Source organism: Oncorhynchus kisutch, linkage group LG7, assembly GCF_002021735.2.
Source record: "Oncorhynchus kisutch isolate 150728-3 linkage group LG7, Okis_V2, whole genome shotgun sequence".
Classification (NCBI taxonomy): domain Eukaryota; kingdom Metazoa; phylum Chordata; class Actinopteri; order Salmoniformes; family Salmonidae; genus Oncorhynchus; species Oncorhynchus kisutch.
This window is the reverse complement of record NC_034180.2, coordinates 52153967-52181132: the sequence shown is the minus strand read 5'-3', so window position 1 is coordinate 52181132 and position 27166 is coordinate 52153967. Positions and strand designations below refer to the sequence as shown.

The window sequence follows — 27166 nt, the reverse complement described above, 5'->3', positions numbered from 1 at the left end:
TCATTATTTGATAGTGTGTAGATTGAGGGGAAAAAAAACCCATCCATTTTAGAATAAGGCTGTAACGTCACAAAATGTGGAGAAAGTCAATGGGTCTGAATACTTTCCACTGTATATAAACTATGCCAAATGACACCCTATTCTCTTTATAGTGCACTTCTTTGGACCAGGGTCCTATTCCCTATATAGTGCACTACTTTAGACCAGGGCCCTATATAGTGCACTTCTTTGGACCTGGGCCCAGAGTGTCTTTTAAAATAAACAAATCCTATTATAATAAGGATATTCCTGATGTATAGTGATGCAGACAACCATGAGTCACACCAATGACTGCATCAAATGTGATGATTTTTCCTACAGTTTCAAGTCTTCAAAATAAAAGAAAGTACACATCAAAAATGTACATTTCTTGTACAGGAAGTACACATTTTAGAGGATTGTCTTATTAAAAATAATAATGAAGTTGGGAAAAAAAACAATGGATCACATTTTTATTGTTAAAGAAATCTTCAGTTTTAGGGGCTACAAATGCTTACAAAGAAATACAAATTACGTACAATGATAAATTCTGCTCCATAAATGTTTTTATCTAGAAACATTAATTTATTTAAAAAAAAAGGTGAAGCTGCCAGTCCTTCTCTCCCCAAAAAAGTGACATTATAGCAATCATTTTACAAAGCGCAGTATAAAACAGGTGCTGTTTCTGTGAGGGAAAAGACAGTCTGTAAATCTTATAGTCACTTATGGACATTCAAACAATAAACAGGTCTTTAAGACCCTGTGATCGTCTTCAGTCTTTATAAAAATAAAAAAAAGAACAGATTCCATACAACAACCCAGGGATGTGTTCAGTGGGGCACACTGTAGCAAAACCTTTTGGAAAAACGAGTCCCGGTAGTCCCTCCCCATGTTGCAGTCTGTTCTTCCATTTGTTGCCTAATGAACACGACCCAGTTCTCAGATGACATTTTCTGTAAGCAACTTTAGTGTAAACATCTCTCTCTCTCCAGCTGGAGAATCATTTTCTTTCTTCATTGGAGCGTTCACATAGTCGCTCGTCCTTGGTCCCGAATCATCACGAAGGGAGGGGGACCTGCGTAACCACATGATGTGAGCAGCATCTGGAAATTTGGCTGATATAAAACGGGAAGACGACCGCATACGTTTGGGTGAGAGGAGGAGACGGCAATAAGGAGGTCAATCATAAAAATAAATGAACCCTGACCTACTGGGGCAGGGCGGAAACCTCTAAAGGGGCGGACTTCCTTGTTGTAGAAACCTCAGACGGGTGGAGCTCTGTACTGTAGCAGCTTCAGGGGGAGAACTTCATAGGAGCAATGTAGAAAGAGAACGGTTGAAGTCTCAGGTCCAGCTATCCACAGGCTCCATTCCTCTGTCCGGCTGCTCCTGGGCCAGAGTGGGCCCCCCCCCCACCACCACCATCATTTTGTCTTGTTTGCTTCCAAGTGAATAGGGCCTACTTCCCTGTGAAGTTCTTGTCCCGTTGCTCCTGGGCCCCCCCAGAGTGCTCCTGGGACCCCTGAGTGTACCACTGTTACCTCGGTTTCCTTTGGTCCACCTCAGACAGCAGGGCCTGACGGTAGGCCTCGTAGGACTTGACGATGCGCTCCAGTTCCTTCATGAAGAGCAGCTTCAACATGCCCTGGTACGTGTCCAGATCCACCAGCTGGAACAGCTCCCACTTCAGGATGTGGTCATACCTGGAGCAGAAAGGGAAGACAGATTTTTTATTTATTTGACAACAAAACATGGCTGCGTGTCACAATGTTAAAATATAAAAAACAAAAACTCCAAAACCACAGTGTCTCCAATACCGTTCATTTAAAAAAAAAGATTACAATATTTTTCAAATCAATCCAACCTCTGAAGTTATTTTTTTTTAAATTATTTTTTTTATTTCACCTTTATTTAACCAGGTAGGCTAGTTGAGAACACCTTTATTTAACCAGGTAGGCTAGTTGAGAACACCTTTATTTAACCAGGTAGGCTAGTTGAGAACACCTTTATTTAACCAGGTAGGCTAGTTGAGAACACCTTTATTTAACCAGGTAGGCTAGTTGAGAACACCTTTATTTAACCAGGTAGGCTAGTTGAGAACACCTTTATTTAACCAGGTAGGCTAGTTGAGAACACCTTTATTTAACCAGGTAGGCAAGTTGAGAACAAGTTCTCATTTACAATTGCGACCTGGCCAAGATAAAGCAAAGCAGTTCGACACATTCAACAACAGAGTTACACATGGAGTAAAACAAACATACAGTCAATAATGCAGTATAAACAAGTCTATATACGATGTGAGCAAATGAGGTGAGAAGGGAGGTAAAGGCAAAAAAGGCCATGGTGGCAAAGTAAATACAATATAGCAAGTAAAACACTGGAATGGTAGTTTGCAATGGAAGAATTTGCAAAGTAGAAATAAAAATAATGGGGTGCAAAGGAGCAAAATAAATAAATAAATAAAAATTAAATACAGTTGGGAAAGAGGTAGTTGTTTGGGCTAAATTATAGGTGGGCTATGTACAGGTGCAGTAATCTGTGAGCTGCTCTGACAGTTGGTGCTTAAAGCTAGTGAGGGAGATAAGTGTTTCCAGTTTCAGAGATTTTTGTATGAGCCAGTATATGTGAGAAATGCCAGGTACGGTCTACTCACTTGAGTGGGGCTCGGGCATACACCTGTAGCCAGTCAGGGATCTCTGCCGTGTGGTACGGATTGGCTGGTACCAGTACCGGATGGTTCCGCTCGGCTGGGCGAGGCCGGTATACAACGGGAGGAGGCTGGTCATATTGGAGCACACTGGAAATGGAAAAATACAAAATAATAGAAATATATATATATATATTTTAAAATGAGACTCTTTAAAACAAAAAAAAGGGAATACAAATTCCTGGTCATAGTGAGGAACACTGGAATAGAAGGAGGGTTACAATGAAGAAAAATAATGGGGGAAAAAAATAACACAACGTGCAGTTGTTGAGATACAGTACATATAATGACAGTCAATTTAAATAAATGAGGCCCTAATCTAAGGATTAAACACGACTGGGAACACAGATATGCATCTGATTAAACCTTTTTAAAGGTAAAGTAGGGGAGTTGATCAGAAAACTAGTCAGTATCTGGTGTGACCACCATTTGCCTCATGCAGCGTGACATCTCCTTCACATAGAGTTGATCAGGCTGTTGGTTGTGGCCTGTGGAATGTTGTCTCACTCTTAAATGGCTGTGCGAAGTTGCTGGAACACGCTGTCGTACACGTTGATCCAGAGCATCCCAAACATGCTCAGTGGGTGACATGTCTGGTGAGTATGCAGGTCATGGAAGAACTTGGACATTTTCAGCTTCCAGAAATTGTGAAACATGAGGTGATGGCGGCGGATGAATGGCACGACAATGGGCCTCAGGATCTCGTCATGGAATCTGTGAATTCAAATTGCCATCGATAAAATGCAATGGAGTTTGTGATCTGTAGTTTATGCCTGCCACATACCATAACCTCACCATGGGGCACTCTGTTCACAATGTTATCAGCAAACCGCTCACCCACACAACACCATACACTCTGTCTGCCATCTGCCCGGTGCTGTTGAAACGTGGATTCATCCATAAAGAGAACACTTCTCCAGCGTGCCAATGGCCATCAAATGTGAGCATTTTCTCACTGAACTCAGTTACAATGCAGGACTACAGTCGGGTCAAGACCCTGGTGAGGACGAGCACTCAGAGGAGCTTCCCTGAGACGGTTTCTGACAGTTTGTGCAGAAATTATTCGGTTGTGCAAAACCCACAGTTTAATTAGCTGTCCGGGTGGCTGGTCTCAGACGACCCCGCAGATGAAGAAGCCGGATGTAGAGGTCCTGGGTTGGCGTGGTTACACGTGGTCTGCGGATGTGAAGCCAGTTGGACGTACTGCAAAATGCTCTAATGGGGCTTAACAGCTCTGGTGGACATTCCTGCAGTCAGGATGCTAATTGCGCTCTCCCTCAAAACTTCAGACATCTTTGGCATGGTGTTGTGTGACAAAACAGCACATTTTAGAGTGGCCTTTTGTCCCCTTTTGTAAATGATCATACTGTTTAATCAGCTTCTTGATATGCCACACCTGTCAAGTATAGATGGATTATCTTGGCAAAGGAGAAATGCTCACTAACAGGGATGTAAACAAATTTGTTTGTTTATGTTTGTTTTGTGCTTATTGAACATTTCTGGAATGTTTTATTCCATCTCATGAAACCAAAATGTTCCGTTTATATTTTGGTTCAGCGTAGTATTGGCAGAGGCTAGGAGTCAAGTTACTATATCAGAATAAAGTTATTTGACTGAACAAAATTCTCACTTTTTAAAAAGACTGAATACCAAAATGTGTGTGAGTTTCCCTTAGGTACAGATCTAGGATAGGTGTCCCCTGCTCCAATCCTAACCATTAGTGACTAACTGACCCAAGATCAGAGTTAAAGGGCAACTTCATCTTACACCGTGTGTGTGTGTGTGTGTGTGTGTGTGTGTGTGTGTGTGTGTGTGTGTGTGTGTGTCTCTACAGTTTACCTAGGAGCACAGGGGTGGAGTATCTCTGTCTCTACAGTTTACCTAGGAGCACAGGGGTGTCTATACTGAGCCCTCTTGTTGACGTGGTCCACGTAGTAGGGTCCAAACTCAGCAGACTCCACCTTCTCCCAGCCAGGGGGCAGACCCTCTCTCTCCAGGGGGTGGGACCAGTGGGTGGTGTTGGTGTTGTGGTCGATGTAGTACTTCCTGCCTCGGATGGTCCAGTCTACCGTCCAACCACGGGGCAGGGAGAGGTCCTCATAGCTCAGACTGGACAGGTTCCCCAGAGACTTGGACTGCATTCGACCGATACCTGAGGGGAGGAGTTAGATACCTTAAACCTTCAGAGGATGGCTGGCTGGTCAAACAAATGGTTGAGTCCCAAATTACACCCTATTCCCTATGTAGTGCACTACTTTTGACAAGAGCCCTATGGGGAAATAGGGTGCCACTTGGGACATACCCTTAAAAACCCTAAACCTGGCATCCCGGGTGGCACAGTGGTCTAGGGCACTGCATCGCAGCACTAGCTTTGCCACCAGAGACTCTGGGTTTACGCCCAGGCTCTGTCGCAGCCGGCCGCGACCAGGAGGTCCGTGGGACAACACACAATTGGCCTAGCATCGTCCGGGTTAGGGAGGGTTTGGCCGGTAGGCATATCCTTGTCTCATCGCGCACCAGTGACTCCTGTGGCGGGCCGGGCGCAGTGCGCGCTAACCAAGGTTGCCAGGTGCACGGTGTTTCCTCCGACACATTGGTGCGGCTGGCTTCCGGGTTGGATGCGCGCTGTGGGGAGAAAAGGGGGTAACATGTATTTTAAAAAATCTAAACCTTCAAGTACCCTGCTGCCGGTCCCCGGTACCGTCCTGTAGTAAAACCCTGCTCCCGGTCCCCGGTACCGTCCTGTAGTAAAACCCTGCTCCCGGTCCCCGGTACCGTCCTGTAGTAAAACCCTGCTGCCGGGCCCCGGTACCGTCCTGTAGTAAAACCCTGCTGCCGGGCCCCGGTACCGTCCTGTAGTAAAACCCTGCTGCCGGGCCCTGGTACGGCTATAGCCAACTCTCATTGCCTGACCCATACCTGACCCTGTGCTGCTGTCAGCCTCATCTAGGGTGTCTGCATGTCTGTTCTAGCCTATTCTTTGCTATTATATACACTATGCCTCTATGAGGAAAGAGTAGGGGACAGCGTCCATTTACAGAGGAGGAATCACGTCCTCTGGGGACAGCGTCCATTTACAGAGGAGGAATCACGTCCTCTGGGGACAGCGTCCATTTACAGAGGAGGAATCACGTCCTCTGGGGACAGCGTCCATTTACAGAGGAGGAATCACGTCCTCTGGGGACAGCGTCCATTTATAGAGGAGGAATCACGTCCTCTGGGGACAGCGTCCATTTATAGAGGAGGAATCATGTCCACTGGGGACAGCGTCCATTTCCAGAGGAGGAATCATGTCCTCTGGGGACAGCGTCCATTTATAGAGGAGGAATCATGTCCTCTGGGGACAGCGTCCATTTACAGAGGAAACGTGTCTCTTTTTAAATAGGAGTGGACATTCTGACACACCAACTGTACAAACACTGAAACACAGCATTGCTGCCGATCCCTTTTTAACAACACTGTTTCTAGATATACTACTCCCCCTCTGACACACAGTGATTTGTGACCCACCTCTCTTGATGAATGGCAGGAAATGGGAGAGTAAATGTATTGAAAATGGACAGGAAAGCGGGGGCAGAAATCTGAGCTCAAATTCAAACAGAGCACATGTCCCTTCTCCTGAAGTGTGCACGCCTTCCCACACAATAAAAACACATTGGATGGTTGGAAGCATTGGCCCACCATAGTACTTATACATTACCAAAAGTATGTGGACACTTGGCTTGCAGTCGGCGTTCCAATTCATCCCAAAAGGTGCTCGATAGAGGTTGAGGTCAGGGCTCTGTGCAGGCCAGTCAAGTTTTTCCCACACCGATCTCGACAAACCATTTCTGTACGGACCTCGCTTTGTGCATGGGAGGTCTTGTCATGTTGAAACAGGAAAGGGCCTTTCCCAAACGGTTGCCACAAAGTTGTAAGCACAAAATAGTCTAGAATGTCATTTTATGCTGTAGTGTTAAGATTTCACTTCTCTGGAACTAAGGGGCCTGAACCATGAAAAACAGCCCCAGACAATTATTCCTCCTCCACCAAACGTTACAGTTGGCACTATTCATTGGGGCAAGCAGCATTCTCCTGGCATCCGCCAAACCCAGATTCATCCGTCGGACTGCCAGATGGTGAAGTGGGATTCATCACTCTAGAGAACGTGTTTCCACTGCTCCAGAGTCCAATGGGGACGAGCTTTACACCCCTCCAGCCGACGCTTGGCATTGGTGATCTGAGGCTTGTGTGAGGCTGCTCGGCCATGGAAACCCATTTCATGAAGCTCCTGACGAACAGTTATTGTGCTGAAGTTGCTTCCAGAGGCAGTTTGGAACTCGGTAGTGAGTGTTGCAACCGAGGACAGATGATTTTCACACTCTTTAGCGCTCAGCAGTCTCGTTCTGTGAGCATGTGTTACCTACCACTTTGAGGCCGAGTCATTAATCCTAGATGTTTCCACTTCACAATAACAGCACTTACAGTTGACCAGAGCAGCTTTAACAGGACCACTAGCAGGACAGCTCTAGCTAGGGCCAGGGCAGCTCTAGCTAGGACCAGGGCAGCTCTAGCTAGGACCAGGGCAGCTCTAGCTAGGGCCAGGGCAGCTCTAGCTAGGGCCAGGGCAGCTCTAGCTAGGGCCAGGGCAGCTCTAGCAGGGCCAGGGCAGCTCTAGCTAGGGCCAGGGCAGCTCTAGCTAGGGCCAGGGCAGCTCTAGCTAGGGCCAGGGCAGCTCTAGCTAGGGCCAGGGCAGCTCTAGCTAGGACCAGGGCAGCTCTAGCTAGGACCAGGGCAGCTCTAGCTAGGACCAGGGCAGCTCTACCTAGGACCAGGGCAGCTCTACCTAGGACCAGGGCAGCTCTAGCAGGACCAGGGCAGCTCTAGCAGGACCAGGGCAGCTCTAGCTAGGACCAGGGCAGCTCTAGCAGGGCAGCTCTAGCTAGGACCAGGGCAGCTCTAGCTAGGACCAGGGCAGCTCTAGCTAGGACCAGGGCAGCTCTAGCTAGGACCAGGGCAGCTCTAGCTAGGGCCAGGGCAGCTCTAGCAGGGCCAGGGCAGCTCTAGCTAGGACCAGGGCAGCTCCAGCAGGGCCAGGGCAGCTCTAGCTAGGACAAGGGCAGCTCTAGCAGGGCAGCTCTAGCTAGGGCCAGGGCAGCTCTAGCTAGGACCAGGGCAGCTCCAGCAGGAATGTGTCCATTTTCTCAACACTGAAAACACCACCAACATCCCTCCTGATGCACCAGTGGGAATTCACATCAAGACTCACATTCTAGAGTCCATTGAAGTAGCGTGCGTTTAATGTCATGTGTTTAACACAGACGACAGGTAAAAGGCAACAGATGACATGCACCAGTCTGGGGATTTAGTCATGTGACTTGAGGCAGTCCCCACTCCCATCTGCCAATAACTAATTTGTAGCGAGACTGTTTTTGAAGATACAAACAGTGAGGTGGATTGAACCGGCACCACCCCTTTTCCTTAAGGCTCTATCCAAACTAAAAACAAGGATCTGTTAGTCGAGCAGCCGGAAACACAGTAGCAACAAACACCTTTTAACTCCGGTTCCGAAGAGGAGCTCAACTGGTTAAACTATGGCCAACGCATTTCATACTCATACCGAGGATCCACATCCAATAATAAGCAAGGGTACCTCCCTATTGGCACCATGTTTTACCTATAAAAGCCCCAACTCTACCTATATGTACATATTACCTCAACTAACCAGTGTCCCTCCACACTGACTCTGTACCGGTACCCCCTGTATATAGCCTCCACATAGACTCTGTACCGGTACCCCCTGTATATAGCCTCCACATAGACTCTGTACCGGTACCCCCTGTATATAGCCTCCACATTGACTCTGTACCGGTACCCCCTGTATATAGCCTCCACATTGACTCTGTACCGGTACCCCCTGTATATAGCCTCCACACTGACTCTGTACCGGTACCCCCTGTATATAGCCTCCACACTGACTCTGTACCGGTACCCCCTGTATATAGCCTCCACACTGACTCTGTACCGGTACCCCCTGTATATAGCCTCCACACTGACTCTGTACCGGTACCCCCTGTATATAGCCTCCACATTGACTCTGTACCGGTACCCCCTGTATATAGCCTCCACATTGACTCTGTACCGGTACCCCCTGTATATAGCCTCCACATTGACTCTGTACCGGTACCCCCTGTATATAGCCTCCACACTGACTCTGTACCGGTACCCCCTGGTATAAAATCTCACTCTTATTATGTTACTGCTGCTCTTTAATAACTTGTTACTTCTAATTTTCTATTCGTACTGCATTGTTGTTTAGGGGCTCATAAGCATTTCACATTCGGTGCATGTGACTAATAAAATTTAGTATTTTGATCTTTTGACTAAGGCTCATAGTGCACAAGTGTAGAGCTCTACCAGCACCACCTTCATGGCATTAACAACTCACATTCTAAAGACAATTCCAAGCCTTTTGCCATTATTTTGTTTTTGTTCACTAAACTTCCATGCTATCTAATTAACGAGTCCTTATAAGACACTTAGTCAATATTAAAAATGGTTCCACTGATTTGACTATTATGACTACGGATATTGACTTGAGTAAGACTGGTTTATGTTTTACCTGTTGCCAGTCCGTTGGGGGCCGGGGGAGTGTGTTGTCGTGGTGGTAGGCTTTGATGTTCACTCTGTTCATAGTATCTATAGTCCTCATGTAAGTGGTCAGGAGCTCTGGGGTGCTGATGTGGCTGAGGCCGTCTCTGCTGCTGCTGGCTGTCGGAGTAAGGCTCCGGAGTCAGAGGGTGGTAGTAGAGCCCAACATCCTCCTTCTCAGCCATGGCGCTCACGTCTGTGAGGAAGGACTGTGAGGAGCCTCCGTACTCGTGGGTTATATCGCCCAGGCTTCCAGGTAGGTACGGAGGGGCTGACATCCGGTGGCGTTCCCGCAGAGCCGCCTCGTGGGGTGACCTCTGCACAGGGGGGAAGCGTAGGAAGCTCTTGTTGCCGGCCAACACAGGCCCCACGGGATAGGCTGAGCCAGGCTCCGGCAGAGGGACCTCGGGGCGTCTGGGGATAGTGGGTCCATGTCGGATGAACGAGGGCATGAGATCTGAAACAGGACCAACAGGTGTAGGTCAAGACAAAAGGATGCTACTAACTATCGTCCAAAAGATGACTGACTATTCTACAATATATTGTAATTACTTCGCCACCATGGCCCATTTATTATGTCACCTCATTTGCACTCACTGTATATAGATTTTTCTCTACTGTATTATTGACTGCATGTTTTGTTTACTCCATGTGTAACTCTGTTGTTGTATGTGTTGAACTGCTTTGCTTTATCTTGGCCAGGTCGCAATAGTAAATGGGAACTTGTTCTCAACTTGCCTACCTGGTTAAATAAAAGGTTAAATTAAAAAAATAATAACTGACCAATACACCAAATCAGATTATTGATTTAAAAAATATTGCAATATTGTAACCTTCTAGAAATATGTCCATGTTCTCTACACTGACTCAGAATACATCTATTCTACAGGTAACTTAGCATGTAGCACAACAAACCATATTTTGACGTTTAGACGGCTAGCTAACTACCTGTTCTCCATGAGTATGCTATGAACATTTAGCACATAGAGAAACAACAAGGTTAGTCAACACTCCAGCAACATCTTTACATTGGTGGGTAACGAAAGTACATTGAAACCTGTCACATAACAAAGTCAGGGGGGAATCCACAATGGATGGATGTAGAGCTACAGGGGGGGATCCACAATGGATGGATGTAGAGCTACAGGGGGGGATCCACAATGGATGGATGTAGAGCTACAGGGGGGGATCCACAATGGATGGATGTAGAGCTACAGGGGGGGATCCACAATGGATGGATGTAGAGCTACAGGGGGGGATCCACCATGGATGGATGTAGAGCTACGGGGGGGGGGGGGGGGGGAGAATCCACAATGGATGGATGTAGAGCTACAGGGGGGGATCCACAATGGATGGATGTAGAGCTACAGGGGGGAATCCACAATGGATGGATGTAGAGCTACAGGGGGGAATCCACAATGGATGGATGTAGAGCTACAGGGGGGAATCCACAATGGATGGATGTAGAGCTACAGGGGGGAATCCACAAAATGGATGGATGTAGAGCTACAGGGGGGGATCCACAATGGATGGATGTAGAGCTACAGGGGGGGATCCACAATGGATGGATGTAGAGCTACAGGGGGGGATCCACAATGGATGGATGTAGAGCTACAGGGGGGAATCCACAATGGATGGATGTAGAGCTACAGGGGGGGATCCACAATGGATGGATGTAGAGCTACAGGGGGGGATCCACAATGGATGGATGTAGAGCTACAGGGGGGGATCCACAATGGATGGATGTAGAGCTACAGGGGGGGATCCACAATGGATGGATGTAGAGCTACAGGGGGGAATCCACAATGGATGGATGTAGAGCTACAGGGGGGAATCCACAATGGATGGATGTAGAGCTACAGGGGGGGATCCACAATGGATGGATGTAGAGCTACAGGGGGGGATCCACAATGGATGGATGTAGAGCTACAGGGGGGGATCCACAATGGATGGATGTAGAGCTACAGGGGGGATCCACAAAATGGATGGATGTAGAGCTACGGGGGGGGGGGAATCCACAATGGATGGATGTAGAGCTACAGGGGGGATCCACAATGGATGGATGTAGAGCTACAGGGGGGGATCCACAAAATGGATGGATGAATGTAGAGCTACAGGGGGGAATCCACAATGGATGAATGTAGAGCTACAGGGGGGGATCCACAAAATGGATGGATGTAGAGCTACAGGGGGGAATCCACAATGGATGGATGAATGTAGAGCTACAGGGGGGATCCACAATGGATGGATGAATGTAGAGCTACAGGGGGGAATCCACAATGGATGGATGTAGAGCTACAGGGGGGGATCCACAAAATGGATGGATGAATGTAGAGCTACAGGGGGGAATCCACAATGGATGAATGTAGAGCTACAGGGGGGATCCACAAAATGGATGGATGAATGTAGAGCTACAGGGGGGAATCCACAATGGATGGATGTAGAGCTACAGGGGGGGATCCACAATGGATGGATGTAGAGCTACAGGGGGGGATACACAATGGATGGATGTAGAGCTACAGGGGGGGATCCACAATGGATGGATGTAGAGCTACAGGGGGGGGATCCACAATGGATGGATGTAGAGCTACAGGGGGGGATCCACAATGGATGGATGTAGAGCTACAGGGGGGGATCCACAATGGATGGATGTAGAGCTACAGGGGGGGATCCACAATGGATGGATGTAGAGCTACAGGGGGGGATCCACAATGGATGGATGTAGAGCTACAGGGGGGGATCCACAATGGATGGATGTAGAGCTACAGGGGGGGATCCACAATGGATGGATGTAGAGCTACAGGGGGGGATCCACAAAATGGATGGATGTAGAGCTACGGGGGGGGGGGGAATCCACAATGGATGGATGTAGAGCTACAGGGGGGGATCCACAATGGATGGATGTAGAGCTACAGGGGGGGATCCACAAAATGGATGGATGAATGTAGAGCTACAGGGGGGAATCCACAATGGATGAATGTAGAGCTACAGGGGGGGATCCACAAAATGGATGGATGTAGAGCTACAGGGGGGAATCCACAATGGATGGATGAATGTAGAGCTACAGGGGGGGATCCACAATGGATGGATGAATGTAGAGCTACAGGGGGGAATCCACAATGGATGGATGTAGAGCTACAGGGGGGGATCCACAAAATGGATGGATGAATGTAGAGCTACAGGGGGGAATCCACAATGGATGAATGTAGAGCTACAGGGGGGGATCCACAAAATGGATGGATGAATGTAGAGCTACAGGGGGGAATCCACAATGGATGGATGTAGAGCTACAGGGGGGAATCCACAATGGATGGATGTAGAGCTACAGGGGGGGATCCACAAAATGGATGGATGAATGTAGAGCTACAGGGGGGAATCCACAATGGATGAATGTAGAGCTACAGGGGGGGATCCACAAAATGGATGGATGTAGAGCTACAGGGGGGAATCCACAATGGATGGATGAATGTAGAGCTACAGGGGGGGGATCCACAATGGATGGATGAATGTAGAGCTACAGGGGGGAATCCACAATGGATGGATGTAGAGCTACAGGGGGGGATCCACAAAATGGATGGATGAATGTAGAGCTACAGGGGGGAATCCACAATGGATGAATGTAGAGCTACAGGGGGGGATCCACAAAATGGATGGATGAATGTAGAGCTACAGGGGGGAATCCACAATGGATGGATGTAGAGCTACAGGGGGGGATCCACAAAATGGATGGATGAATGTAGAGCTACAGGGGGGAATCCACAATGGATGGATGTAGAGCTACGGGGGGGGGGGGAATCCACAATGGATGGATGGATGAATGTAGCTACAGGGGGAGAATCCACAATGGATGGATGGATGAATGTAGAGCTACAGGGGGGAATCCACAATGGATGGATGTAGAGCTAATGGGGGGGGGGGGGGGAATCCACAATGGATGGATGGATGAATGTAGCTACAGGGGGAGAATCCACAATGGATGGATGGATGAATGTAGAGCTACAGGGGGAGAATCCACAATGTATGGATGGATGAATGTAGAGCTACAGGGGAAGAATCCACAATGTATGGATGGATGAATGTAGAGCTACAGGGGGAGAATCCACAATGGATGGATGTAGAGCTACAGGGGGAGAATCCACAATGGATGGATGTAGAGCTACAGGGGGAGAATCCACAATGGATGGATGGATGAATGTAGAGCTACAGGGGGAGAATCCACAATGGATGGATGGATGAATGTAGAGCTACAGGGGGAGAATCCACAATGGATGGATGTAGAGCTACAGGGGAAGAATCCACAATGGATGGATGGATGTAGAGCTACAGGGGGAGAATCCACAATGGATGGATGGATGTAGAGCTACAGGGGGAGAATCCACAATGGATGGATGTAGAGCTACAGGGGAAGAATCCACAATGGATGGATGGATGGATGGATGAATGTAGAGCTACAGGGGGAGAATCCACAATGGATGGATGAATGTAGAGCTACAGGGGAAGAATCCACAATGGATGGATGAATGTAGAGCTACAGGGGGAAGAATCCACAATGGATGGATGAATGTAGAGCTACAGGGGAGAATCCACAATGGATGGATGAATGTAGAGCTACAGGGGGAGAATCCACAATGGATGGATGAATGTAGAGCTACAGGGGGGAGAATCCACAATGGATGGATGAATGTAGAGCTACAGGGGGGAGAATCCACAATGGATGGATGGATGAATGTAGAGCTACAGGGGAAGAATCCACAATGGATGGATGAATGTAGAGCTACAGGGGAAGAATCCACAATGGATGGATGTAGAGCTACAGGGGGAGAATCCACAATGGATGGATGAATGTAGAGCTACAGGGGGAGAATCCACAATGGATGGATGAATGTAGAGCTACAGGGGGGAGAATCCACAATGGATGGATGAATGTAGAGCTACAGGGGGGAGAATCCACAATGGATGGATGGATGAATGTAGAGCTACAGGGGGAGAATCCACAATGGATGGATGAATGTAGAGCTACAGGGGAAGAATCCACAATGGATGGATGAATGTAGAGCTACAGGGGAAGAATCCACAATGGATGGATGAATGTAGAGCTACAGGGGGAGAATCTACAATGGATGGATGAATGTAGAGCTACAGGGGGAGAATCCACAATGGATGGATGAATGTAGAGCTACAGGGGGGAGAATCCACAATGGATGGATGAATGTAGAGCTACAGGGGGGAGAATCCACAATGGATGGATGAATGTAGAGCTACAGGGGGGAGAATCCACAATGGATGGATGAATATAGAGCTACAGGGGGGAGAATCCACAATGGATGGATGGATGAATGTAGAGCTACAGGGGGAGAATCCACAATGGATGGATGAATGTAGAGCTACGGGGGGAGAATCCACAATGGATGAATGTAGAGCTACAGGGGGGGGGGAATCCACAATGGATGGATGGATGAATGTAGAGCTACAGGGCTTTGGGAAGGCTCAATAGACACATGTAACAGTCCGGACCAGAACTAGCTACATCTCAACTTTGGCTAACGCTAGCAAGCTAGATACTAGTCAGTCATAATAACTATTAGATAGTAGAATACAGTTTACCAAACATGTTATGCTTGGGTATCATCATAGGACCTAAAACGTGTGAATTGTATAAAGTGTTTTTATGAAGAGACATTGCTAGCAGCAGCCGGCTACTCAACCCTGCACCTTAGAGGCTGCTGCCCTATACTATCTACATAGACATGGAATCACTGTCACATTAATAATGTTTACATAGTGCTTTACACATTTCATATGTATAACGTTAGTGTATTTTAGTCTATGCCATTCCGACATTGCTCATCCTAATATTTATACATTTATATATTTAATATTTCTGCACTGCTGAGAATAGGAACACAGTCATTTCGCTGGTGGGTATAATGTGTGTTACTTTCCAACAGGAATCAGTTCCAACAAAGAACTTGGTCAATAACAAGGTTTCCAACAAATAACGCATATAGAAAATTGTATAGCGGCAGAATAAGATACCGGGTAATGAACTACGTTTCTCACTCGCCATGTTTACTCTGGTAGCCTATGGAAAAACATTAAGAATTAACTACGTGATGAGTTGATGTCGTTATTTAGCTCATGTTAGGTGAATTAATCATGACACTTTTCTATGCGTTGTTTGTTGGCAACCTTGTACTTTACGAACGTTTTTGGAACGGATTCCTGTTGAAATGTTCCACAAATTATACCCACCCGCAATGGCATCTGCTAAATATGTGTATGTGACCAATACAATTTCAATTTGGCTAGATAACCAACTATCTAGCGAATTTAGCTAGTTAACCAACGTACTTTTCAGGAGTGGTGATGTCTCCTTCACAGATCTTCTATGTGCCTCGGCTGGTGTCGACGCTTCGTTGTTACTTTTCTTTCTTGGAAGCATAGCTCAAACAAAAAGGAGAGAGACATCAATGCAAAATGTGAGAAACTCGTACAAAGTACCCCCAAAACTACCAGAGTCCCTTCCAATCTGCAGCCTGTACATTTTAGCTGGTTAGGGACTTGATTAGTTAATTTCACACTTGTTATTTTTCCTGGTAATTTAGACAAAAAGCCCGAAACAGAACGATTGCTTGTATATCAAGTAACGTTAGCCAGTTACTCTGAAGTAAACTGTTTTCGCCCAGTTAAAAAAAAAAAAAAAAAAAAAATCACAAATTGTCTCCAAGGCACTTGAAGTCAGCTGTTTTTCCTTTTCAGTGCGTTTATTCAGCACCCAGTCTATGTCATCACATCACAAACTGCTCAACGCCTCTACGAGTCATTCTAAACAAGCCCGCCGAGGGTTGTGGGATGGGAATGGTGAAGGGTAGAGTTTCACATTTTGAACAAACATTTCTATAAACATATAAAACTACTTACTAACTTCGTCCCCTTCTTCTGTGATTTGAAGCATTTCCAAATTAACCAGTGGTCCAAAGCAAGCCCAACAACCCCTTCTCAAAGTTAGTTTTAAAGATATTTCCCCTTCTGAAAACAAACCTAAAAATATCCAACCGTATGGGACTGGGCTGTCATTCAAAACTGGGACAAACAGTCACAAGGTCAAGACCCATTGGATTAGCATGGGAAGGTTGTGTTGTTTTATTTCTGCTTCCTATCATTGCTGAGGGATGTGTCAACTGATACCCTACTCCTTTTATACTACACAACATTTGACCAGGATTTATAGGGTGCCATTTTGGACACACACTGAGATGCATTGAACATAAGAAAGTGCACAATTAATCCATACAGCTTTGATTCTTAGTGTGTAACCTGAGTGAGAAGTGTGCTCTTGGTAACTAGAGGTTATAATATAAATGCAGTGTGATTCCAAAATGGCACCCTATTCCCTATATAGTGCACTACTGACACCCTATTCCCTATATAGTGCTCTACTGGCACCCTATTCCCTATATAGTGCTCTACTGGCACCCTATTCCCTATATAGTGCACTACTGGCACCCTATTCCCTATATAGTGCACTACTGGCACCCTATTCCCTATATAGTGCACTACTGGCACCCTATTCCCTATATAGTGCACTACTGGCACCCTATTCCCTATATAGTGCTCTACTGGAACCCTATTCCCTATTGTGACGCCCCTCCCACTCTGTCTGCCGTATTCTTTCTCTTTGCTCTTGTTTTCCTTATTAGGATGTCGGTGGGCGGAGCTGTGAGGGTCGTCAGCGACAGGGGACACACCTGGGCCCGGGTGTGTCACAGGATAAATACACCACTTCCCCATTCATTGAGGAGATTCTCGTCATACAGACACACTGATAGATTTTGGTTGTGGCATTTCTTCTTTTTTTTTGTGGCCGTTTGTTTGCGTTGGCACCGTTCAACACCCCTCATTATCACATTTCATTTATGCACGCAAACACTCACTTACACTACTGATTACTGACTACACACACCATTGTTAATTGCATTTAGTTTACTTCAGTAAATAAATATATTTTGTTTTTCCTTATCTCCACGTTGTCTCCCTTTATGTTACAAACTTCGAGCTGGTTTGTGATACTGTACACCACTGGCACCCTATTCCCTATATAGTGCTCTACTGGCACCCTATTCCCTATATAGTGCACTATTGGCACCCTATTCCTTATATAGTGCATTATTGGCACCCTATTCCCTATATAGTGCACTACTGGCACCCTATTCCATATATTTTTATTTTTATTTTATTTCACCTTTATTTAACCAGGTAGGCTAGTTGAGAACAAGTTCTCATTTGCAACTGCGACCTGGCCAAGATAAAGCATAGCAGTGTGAACAGACAACACAGAGTTACACATGGAGTAAACAATTAACAAGTCAATAACACAGTAGAAAAAAAGAGAGTCTATATACATTGTGTGCAAAAGGCATGAGGAGGTAGGCGAATAATTACAATTTTGCAGATTAATACTGGAGTGTTAAATGATCAGATGGTCATGTACAGGTAGAGATATTGGTGTGCAAAAGAGCAGAAAAGTAAATAAATAAAAACAGTATGGGGATGAGGTAGGTAAAAATGGGTGGGCTATTTACCGATAGACTATGTACAGCTGCAGCGATCGGTTAGCTGCTCAGATAGCAGATGTTTGAAGTTGGTGAGGGAGATGAAAGTCTCCAACTTCAGCGATTTTTGCAATTCGTTCCCGCCACAGGCAGCAGAGAACTGGAACGAAAGGCGGCCAAATGAGGTGTTGGCTTTAGGGATGATCAGTGAGATACACCTGCTGGAGCGCGTGCTACGGGTGGGTGTTGCCATCGTGACCAGTGAACTGAGATAAGGCGGAGCTTTACCTAGCATGGACTTGTAGATGACCTGGAGCCAGTGGGTCTGGCGACGAATATGTAGCGAGGGCCAGCCGACTAGAGCATACAGGTCGCAGTGATGGGTGGTATAAGGTGCTTTAGTGACAAAACGGATGGCACTGTGATAAACTGCATCCAGTTTGCTGAGTAGAGTGTTGGAGGCTATTTTATAGATGACATCACCGAAGTCGAGGATCGGTAGGATGGTCAGTTTTACGAGGGTATGTTTGGCAGCATGAGTGAAGGATGCTTTGTTGCGATATAGGAAGCCGATTCTAGATTTAATTTTGAATTGGAGATGCTTAATGTTTAGTCAAGAAGGAGAGTTTACAGTCTAACCAGACGCCCAGGTATTTGTAATTGTCCACGTATTCTAAGTCAGAGCCGTCCAGTGTAGTGATGCTGGAAAGGCGAGCAGGTGCGGTTTTACTTGCGTTTAAGAGCAGTTGGAGGCCACGGAAGGAGAGTTGTATGGCATTGAAGCTCGTCTGGAGGGTTGTTAACGCAGTGTGCAAAGAAGGGCCAGAAGTATACAGAATAGTGTCGTCTGCGTAGAGGTGGATCAGAGACTCACCAGCAACAAGAGCGACATCATTGGTGTATACAGAGAAGAGAGTCGGTCCAAGAATTGAACCCTGTGGCACCCCCATAGAGACTGCCAGAGGCCCGGACAACAGGCCCTCCGATTTGACACACTGAACTCTATCAGAGAAATAGTTGGTGAACCAGGCGAGGCAATCATTTGAGAAACCAAGTCTGTTGAGTCTGCTGATGAGGATGTGGTGATTGACAGAGTCGAAAGCCTTGGCCAGATCAATGAATACGGCTGCACACTACCGATGGCGGTTAAGATATCGTTTAGGACCTTGAGCGTGGCTGAGGTGCACCCATGACCAGCTCTGAAACCAAATTGCATAGCGGAGAAGTTACGGTAGGATTCGAAATGGTCGGTGATCTGTTTGTTAACTTGGCTTTCGAAGACCTTAGAAAGACAGGGTAGGATAGATATAGATCTGTAGCAGTTTTGAGTTTGTGTTGCAGGAAGCAAATTTCAGCTTGAAAAAGCTAGCCTTGGCTTTTCTAACTGCCTGTGTATGGTTTCTAACTTCCCTGAAAAGTTGCATATGACGGGGGCTGTTCGATGCTAATGCAGAATGCCACAGGATGTTTTTGTGTTGGTTAAGGGCCTCCAGGTCTGGAGAGAACCAAGGGCTATATCTGTTCCTGGTTCTACATTTCTTGAATGGGGCTTTAAGATGGTGAGGAAGGCATTTAAAAAAACATAACCAGGCATCCTCTACTGACGGGATGAGATCAATATCCTTCCAGGATACCTCGGCCAGGTCGATTAGAAAGGCCTGCTCGCTGAAGTGTTTCAGGGAGTGTTTGATAGTGATGAGTGGAGGTAGTTTGACCGCTGACCCATTACGGATGCAGGCAATGAGGCAGTGATCGCTGAGATCTTGGTTGAAAACAGCAGAGGTGTATTTAGAGGGCAGGTTGGTTAGGATGATATCTATGAGGGTGCCCGTGTTTACGGCTTTGGGGTTTTTGTACCTGGTAGGCTCGTTGATCATTTGTGTGAGATTGAGGGCATCAAGCTTTGATTGTAGGATGGCCGGGGTGTTAAGCATGTCACAGTTTAGGTCGCCTAGCAGCATGAGCTCTGAAGATAGATGGGGGGCAATCAGTTCACATATGGTGTCCAGAGCACAGCTGGGGGCAGAGGGTGGTCTATAGCAGGTGGCAATGGTGAGAGACTTGTTTTTAGAGAGGTGGATTTTTAAAAGTAGAAGTTCAAATTGTTTGGGTACTGACCTGGATAGTAGGACAGAACTCTGCAGGCTATCTCTGCAGTAGATTGCAACACCGCCCCCTTTGGCCGTTCTATCTTGTCTGAAAATGTTGTCGTTTGAGATGGAGATTTCAGAGTTATTGGAGGTCTTCCTAAGCCAGGATTCAGACATGGCTAAGACATTCGGGTTGGCAGAGTGTGCTAAAGCAGTGAATAAAACCACCTTAGAGAGGAGGCTTCTAATGTTAATATGCATGAGACCAAGGCTATTACGGTTACAGAAGTCATCAAAAGAGAGCGCCTGGGGAATAGGAGTAGAGCTAGGCACTGCAGGGCCTGGATTCACCTCTACATCACCAGAGGAACAGAGGAGGAGTAGGATAAGGGTACGGCTAAAAGCAATAGGAATTGGTCGTCTAGAACGTCTGGAGCAGAGAGTAAAAGGAGGTTTCTGGGGGACGATAAAATAGATTCAAGGTATAATTTACAGACAAAGTTCCAAATCAAATCAAATCAAATCAAATTTTATTTGTCACATACACATGGTTAGCAGATGTTAATGCGAGTGTAGCGAAATGCTTGTGCTTCTGGTTCCGACAATGCAGTAATAACCAACAAGTAATCTAACTAACAATTCCCCCCAAAAAACTACTGTCTTATACACAGTGTAAGGGGATAAGGAATATGTACATAAGGATATATGAATGAGTGATGGTACAGAGCAGCATAGGCAAGATACAGTAGATGATATCGAGTACAGTATAACATATGAGATGAGTATGTAAACAAAGTGGCATAGTTAAAGTGGCTAGTGATACATGTATTACATAAGGATGCAGTCGATGATATAGAGTCCAGTATATACGTATGCATATGAGATGAATAATGTAGGGTAAGTAACATTATATAAGGTAGCATTGTTTAAAGTGGCTAGTGATATATTTACATCATTTCCCATCAATTCCCATTATTAAAGTGGCTGGAGTTGAGTCAGTGTCATTGACAGTGTGTTGGCAGCAGCCACTCAATGTTAGTGGTGGCTGTTTAACAGTCTGATGGCCTTGAGATAGAAGCTGTTTTTCAGTCTCTCGGTCCCAGCTTTGATGCACCTGTACTGACCTCGCCTTCTGGATGACAGCGGGGTGAACAGGCAGTGGCTCGGGTGGTTGATGTCCTTGATGATCTTTATGGCCTTCCTGTAGCATCGGGTGGTGTAGGTGTCCTGGAGGGCAGGTAGTTTGCCCCCGGTGATGCGTTGTGCAGACCTCACTACCCTCTGGAGAGCCTTACGGTTGAGGGCGGTGCAGTTGCCATACCAGGCGGTGATACAGCCCGCCAGGATGCTCTCGATTGTGCATCTGTAGAAGTTTGTGAGTGCTTTTGGTGACAAGCCGAATTTCTTCAGCCTCCTGAGGTTGAAGAGGCGCTGCTGCGCCTTCTTCACGATGCTGTCTGTGTGAGTGGACCAATTCAGTTTGTCTGTGATGTGTATGCCAAGGAACTTAAAACTTGCTACCCTCTCCACTACTGTTCCATCGATGTGGATAGGGGGGTGTTCCCTCTGCTGTTTCCTGAAGTCCACAATCATCTCCTTAGTTTTGTTGACGTTGAGTGTGAGGTTATTTTCCTGACACCACACTCCGAGGGCCCTCACCTCCTCCCTGTAGGCCGTCTCGTCGTTGTTGGTAATCAAGCCTACCACTGTTGTGTCGTCCGCAAACTTGATGATTGAGTTGGAGGCGTGCGTGGCCACGCAGTCGTGGGTAAACAGGGAGTACAGGAGAGGGCTCAGAACGCACCCTTGTGGGGCCCCAGTGTTGAGGATCAGCGGGGAGGAGCTTGAGCTTGATGACGAGCTTGGAGGGTACTATGGTGTTGAATGCCGAGCTGTAGTCGATGAACAGCATTCTCACATAGGTATTCCTCTTGTCCAGATGGGTTAGGGCAGTGTTCAGTGTGGTTGAGATTGCATCGTCTGTGGACCTATTTGGGCGGTAAGCAAATTGGAGTGGGTCTAGGGTGTCAGGTAGGGTGGAGGTGATATGGTCCTTGACTAGTCTCTCAAAGCACTTCATGATGACGGATGTGAGTGCTACGGGGCGGTAGTCGTTTAGCTCAGTTACCTTAGCTTTCTTGGGAACAGGAACAATGGTGGCCCTCTTGAAGCATGTGGGAACTGCAGACTGGTATAGGGATTGATTGAATATGTCCGTAAACACACCGGCCAGCTGGTCTGCGCATGCTCTGAGGGCGCGGCTGGGGATGCCGTCTGGGCCTGCAGCCTTGCGAGGGTTAACACGTTTAAATGTCTTACTCACCTCGGCTGCAGTGAAGGAGAGACCGCATGTTTTCGTTGCAGGCCGTGTCAGTGGCACAGTATTGTCCTCAAAGCGGGCAAAAAAGTTATTTAGTCTGCCTGGGAGTAAGACATCCTGGTCCGTGACTGGGCTGGATTTCTTCCTGTAGTCCGTGATTGACTGTAGACCCTGCCACATACCTCTTGTGTCTGAGCCGTTGAATTGAGATTCTACTTTGTCTCTGTACTGGCGCTTAGCTTGTTTGACACACGAATGCTGCCATCAATCCACGGTTTCTGGTTAGGGAATGTTTTAATCGTTGCTATGGGAACGACATCTTCAACGCACGTTCTAATGAACTCGCACACCGAATCAGCGTATTCGTCAATGTTGTTATCTGACGCAATACGAAACATCTCCCAGTCCACGTGATGGAAGCAGTCTTGGAGTGTGGAGTCAGCTTGGTCGGACCAGCGTTGGACAGACCTCAGCGTGGGAGCTTCTTGTTTTAGTTTCTGTCTGTAGGCAGGGATCAACAAAATGGAGTCGTGGTCAGCTTTTCCGAAAGGGGGGCGGGGCAGGGCCTTATATGCGTCGCGGAAGTTAGAGTAACAATGATCCAAGGTCTTTCCACCCCTGGTTGTGCAATCGATATGCTGATAAAATTTAGGGAGTCTTGTTTTCAGATTAGCCTTGTTAAAATCCCCAGCTACAATGAATACTGCATCCGGATAAATTGTTTCCAGTTTGCAGAGAGTTAAATAAAGTTCGTTCAGAGCCATCGATGTGTCTGCTTGGGGGGGGATATATACGGCTGTGATTATAATCGAAGAGAATTCTCTTGGCAGATAATGCGGTCTACATTTGATTGTGAGGAATTCTAAATCAGGTGAACAGAAGGATTTGAGTTCCTGTATGTTTCTTTCATCACACCATGTCACGTTGGCCATAAGGCATACGCCCCCACCCCTCTTCTTACCAGAAAGATGTTTGTTTCTGTCGGCGCGATGCGTGGAGAAACCCGTTGGCTGCACCACTTCGGATAGCGTCTCTCCGGTGAGCCATGTTTCCGTGAAGCAGAGAACGTTACAGTCTCTGATGTCCCTCTGGAATGCTACCCTTGCTCGGATTTCATCAACCTTGTTGTCAAGAGACTGGACATTGGCAAGAAGAATGCTAGGGAGTGGTGCACGGTGTGCCCGTCTCCGGAGTCTGACCAGAAGACCGCCTCGTTTCCCTCTCTTTCGGAGTAGTTTTTTTGGGTCGCTGCATAGGATCTGCTCCGTTGTACTGTTTGTAAGGCAGAACACAGGATCCGCGTCGCGAAAAACATATTCTTGGTCGTACTGATGGTGAGTTGACGCTGATCTTATATTCAGTAGTTCTTCTCGACTGTATGTAATGAAACCTAAGATGACCTGGGGTACTAATGTAAGAAATAACACGTAAAAAAACAAAAAAAACTGCATAGTTTCCTAGGAACGCGAAGCGAGGCGGCCATCTCTGTCGGCGCCGGAAGTTATGGTAGGATGTGAATATAGTGGAGGTAAACCTAGGTATTGAGTGATGATGAGATAGATATTGTCTCTAGAAACATCATTGAAACCAGGTGATGTCATCGCATGTGTGGGTGGTGGAACTGAAAGGTTGGATAAGGTATAATGAGCAGGGCTAGAGGCTCTACAGTGAAATAAGCCAATAAACACTAACCAGAACAGCAATGGACAAGGCATATTGACATTAAGGAGAGGCATGCTTAGCCGAGTGATCATAAGGGTCCAGTGAGTAGTGAGGTTGGTTGGGGTCACAGCGTTTCAGACAGCTAGCCAGGCAAGCTAGTAGAAGATGGAGGTCTGTTATTAGCCACCCACCCCGTGCGTTTCCGTCGGCAGATTATTGGGGTTCCGTGTGGTAGAGGGGACCAATTCTATTGTCAAAATAGTTCTAGTTTTAGTGGCCCAAGAAGATTGTTCGATAGACCTGTTCAGATAGCAGCCGATATGCGATTTGATTCCCAAGCTCTCACACATTTTACTGAGCATGATCTATGATGAAATAGACTAGAAGCATTTATATAACATGGCTTGCATGTCCAAATAATGTCTCCATAGTAATCTGTCTCCATAGTAATCTGTCTCCATAGTAATATGTCTCCATAGTAATCTGTCTCCATAGTAATCTGTCTCCATAGTAATCTGTCTCCATAGTAATATGTCCCCATAGTAATCTGTCTCCATAGTAATCTGTCTCCATAGTAATATGTCCCCATAGTAATCTGTCCCCATAGTAATCTGTCCCCATAGTAATCTGTCTCCATAGTAATCTGTCTCCATAGTAATATGTCTCCATAGTAATCTGTCTCCATAGTAATCTGTCTCCATAGTAATCTGTCTCCATAGTAATCTGTCTCCATAGTAATCTGTCTCCATAGTAATCTGTCTCCATAGTAATCTGTCTCCATAGTAATCTGTCTCCATAGTAATCTGTCCCCATAGTAATATGTCTCCATAGTAATCTGTCTCCATAGTCATATGTCCCCATAGTAATCTGTCTCCATAGTAATATGTCCCCATTGTAATCTGTCCCCATAGTAATCTGTCTCCATAGTAATCTGTCTCCATAGTAATCTGTCTCCATTGTAATCTGTCCCCATAGTAATGTCTCCATAATAATCTGTCTCCATAGTAATCTGTCTCCATAGTAATTTGTCTCCATAGTAATCTGCCTCCATAGTAATCTGTCTCCATAGTAATCTGTCTCCATAGTAATCTGCCTCCATAGTAATCTGTCTCCATAGTAATCAGTAATCTGACATGAGGGCCAATTTGATATAGAAAAAAAACAAGAGTGTTTCTGTAGTGTGAGGCAGGGGTCTATCTCCTGTTTCTGTAGTGTGAGGCAGCTTGATGAGAAGGGCTCATAGGAGCAGGGGTCTATCTCCTGTTTCTGTAGTGTGAGGCAGCTTGATGAGAAGGGCTCATAGGAGCAGGGGTCTATCTCCTGTTTCTGTAGTGTGAGGCAGCTTGATGAGCAGGGCTCATAGATAGGGGTCTATCTCCTGTTTCTGTAGTGTGAGGCAGCTTGATGAGAAGGGCTCATAGGAGCAGGGGTCTATCTCCTGTTTCTGTAGTGTGAGGCAGCTTGATGAGAAGGGCTCATAGGAGCAGGGGTCTATCTCCTGTTTCTGTAGTGTGAGGCAGCTTGATGAGAAGGGCTCATAGGAGCAGGGGTCTATCTCCTGTTTCTGTAGTGTGAGGCAGCTTGATGAGAACAGCTCATAGGAGCAGGGGTCTATATCCTGTTTCCGTAGTGTGAGGCAGGGGTCTATCTCCTGTTTCTGTAGTGTGAGGCAGCTTGATGAGAACGGCTCATAGGAGCAGGGGTCTATCTCCTGTTTCTGTAGTGTGAGGCAGCTTGATGAGCAGGGCTCATAGATAGGGGTCTATCTCCTGTTTCTGTAGTGTGAGGCAGCTTGATGAGAAGGGCTCATAGGAGCAGGGGTCTATCTCCTGTTTCTGTAGTGTGAGGCAGCTTGATGAGAAGGGCTCATAGGAGCAGGGGTCTATCTCCTGTTTCTGTAGTGTGAGGCAGCTTGATGAGAAGGGCTCATAGGAGCAGGGGTCTATCTCCTGTTTATGTAGTGTGAGGCAGCTTGATGAGAACAGCTCATAGGAGCAGGGGTCTATCTCCTGTTTCCGTAGTGTGAGGCAGGGGTCTATCTCCTGTTTCTGTAGTGTGAGGCAGGGGTCTATCTCCTGTTTCCGTAGTGTGAGGCAGGGGTCTATCTCCTGTTTCCGTAGTGTGAGGCAGGGGTCTATCTCCTGTTTCTGTAGTGTGAGGCAGGGGTCTATCTCCTGTTTCCGTAGTGTGAGGCAGGGGTCTATCTCCTGTTTCCGTAGTGTGAGGCAGGGGTCTATCTCCTGTTTCTGTAGTGTGAGGCAGGGGTCTATCTCCTGTTTCTGTAGTGTGAGGCAGGGGTCTATCTCCTGTTTCCGTAGTGTGAGGCAGGGGTCTATCTCCTGTTTCCGTAGTGTGAGGCAGGGGTCTATCTCCTGTTTCCGTAGTGTGAGGCAGGGGTCTATCTCCTGTTTCTGTAGTGTGAGGCAGGGGTCTATCTCCTGTTTCCGTAGTGTGAGGCAGGGGTCTATCTCCTGTTTCCGTAGTGTGAGGCAGGGGTCTATCTCCTGTTTCCGTAGTGTGAGGCAGGGGTCTATCTCCTGTTTCCGTAGTGTGAGGCAGGGGTCTATCTCCTGTTTCTGTAGTGTGAGGCAGGGGTCTATCTCCTGTTTCTGTAGTGTGAGGCAGGGGTCTATCTCCTGTTTCCGTAGTGTGAGGCAGGGGTCTATCTCCTGTTTCCGTAGTGTGAGGCAGGGGTCTATCTCCTGTTTCTGTAGTGTGAGGCAGGGGTCTATCTCCTGTTTCCGTAGTGTGAGGCAGGGGTCTATCTCCTGTTTCCGTAGTGTGAGGCAGGGGTCTATCTCCTGTTTCTGTAGTGTGAGGCAGCTTGATGAGAACAGCTCATAGGAGCAGGGGTCTATCTCCTGTTTCTGTAGTGTGAGGCAGGGGTCTATCTCCTGTTTCTGTAGTGTGAGGCAGGGGTCTATCTCCTGTTTCTGTAGTGTGAGGCAGGGGTCTATCTCCTGTTTCCGTAGTGTGAGGCAGGGGTCTATCTCCTGTTTCTGTAGTGTGAGGCAGGGGTCTATCTCCTGTTTCCGTAGTGTGAGGCAGGGGTCTATCTCCTGTTTCCGTAGTGTGAGGCAGGGGTCTATCTCCTGTTTCCGTAGTGTGAGGCAGGGGTCTATCTCCTGTTTCCGTAGTGTGAGGCAGGGGTCTATCTCCTGTTTCTGTAGTGTGAGGCAGGGGTCTA

General features: G+C 46.9%; 1 protein-coding gene across 2 annotated transcripts; it reads right to left on the bottom strand.

Annotated features, from left to right (window-relative positions):
• Nucleotides 1–474: 474 nt before the first annotated feature.
• sav1 (salvador family WW domain containing protein 1) lies at nucleotides 475–16543 on the bottom strand. Of its 2 annotated transcripts, none has more exons than XM_031829301.1 (6): nucleotides 16277–16543; nucleotides 15707–15805; nucleotides 9327–9812; nucleotides 4607–4877; nucleotides 2672–2815; nucleotides 475–1721 (listed from the first exon to the last, which is right to left on the bottom strand). In XM_031829301.1, the coding sequence occupies exons 2-6, from the start codon at nucleotides 15795–15797 to the stop codon at nucleotides 1556–1558; spliced, it is 1158 nt and encodes a 385-aa protein (XP_031685161.1). In that variant the 5' UTR covers nucleotides 15798–15805; nucleotides 16277–16543; the 3' UTR covers nucleotides 475–1555. The 2 variants fall into 2 exon arrangements, with proteins under 2 accessions (XP_031685161.1, XP_031685160.1); XM_031829300.1 differs by having other exon boundaries at nucleotides 15707–15799.
• Between the last annotated feature and the right edge of the window lie 10623 nt (nucleotides 16544–27166).

Bases quoted from the DNA above. Each gene is read 5' to 3' on its own strand.
- sav1 (XM_031829300.1), bottom strand. From the start codon at position 16,310: ATGCTTCAAATCACAGAAGAAGGGGACGAAGTTA. The intron at 9,813-15,706 runs GTACGTTGGTTA...GTCCTGTTTCAG, and splicing joins GACATCACCACTCCTGAAAA to ATCTCATGCCCTCGTTCATC. The intron at 1,722-2,671 runs GTGAGTAGACCG...TTTCTGCTCCAG, and splicing joins TATGCCCGAGCCCCACTCAA to GTATGACCACATCCTGAAGT.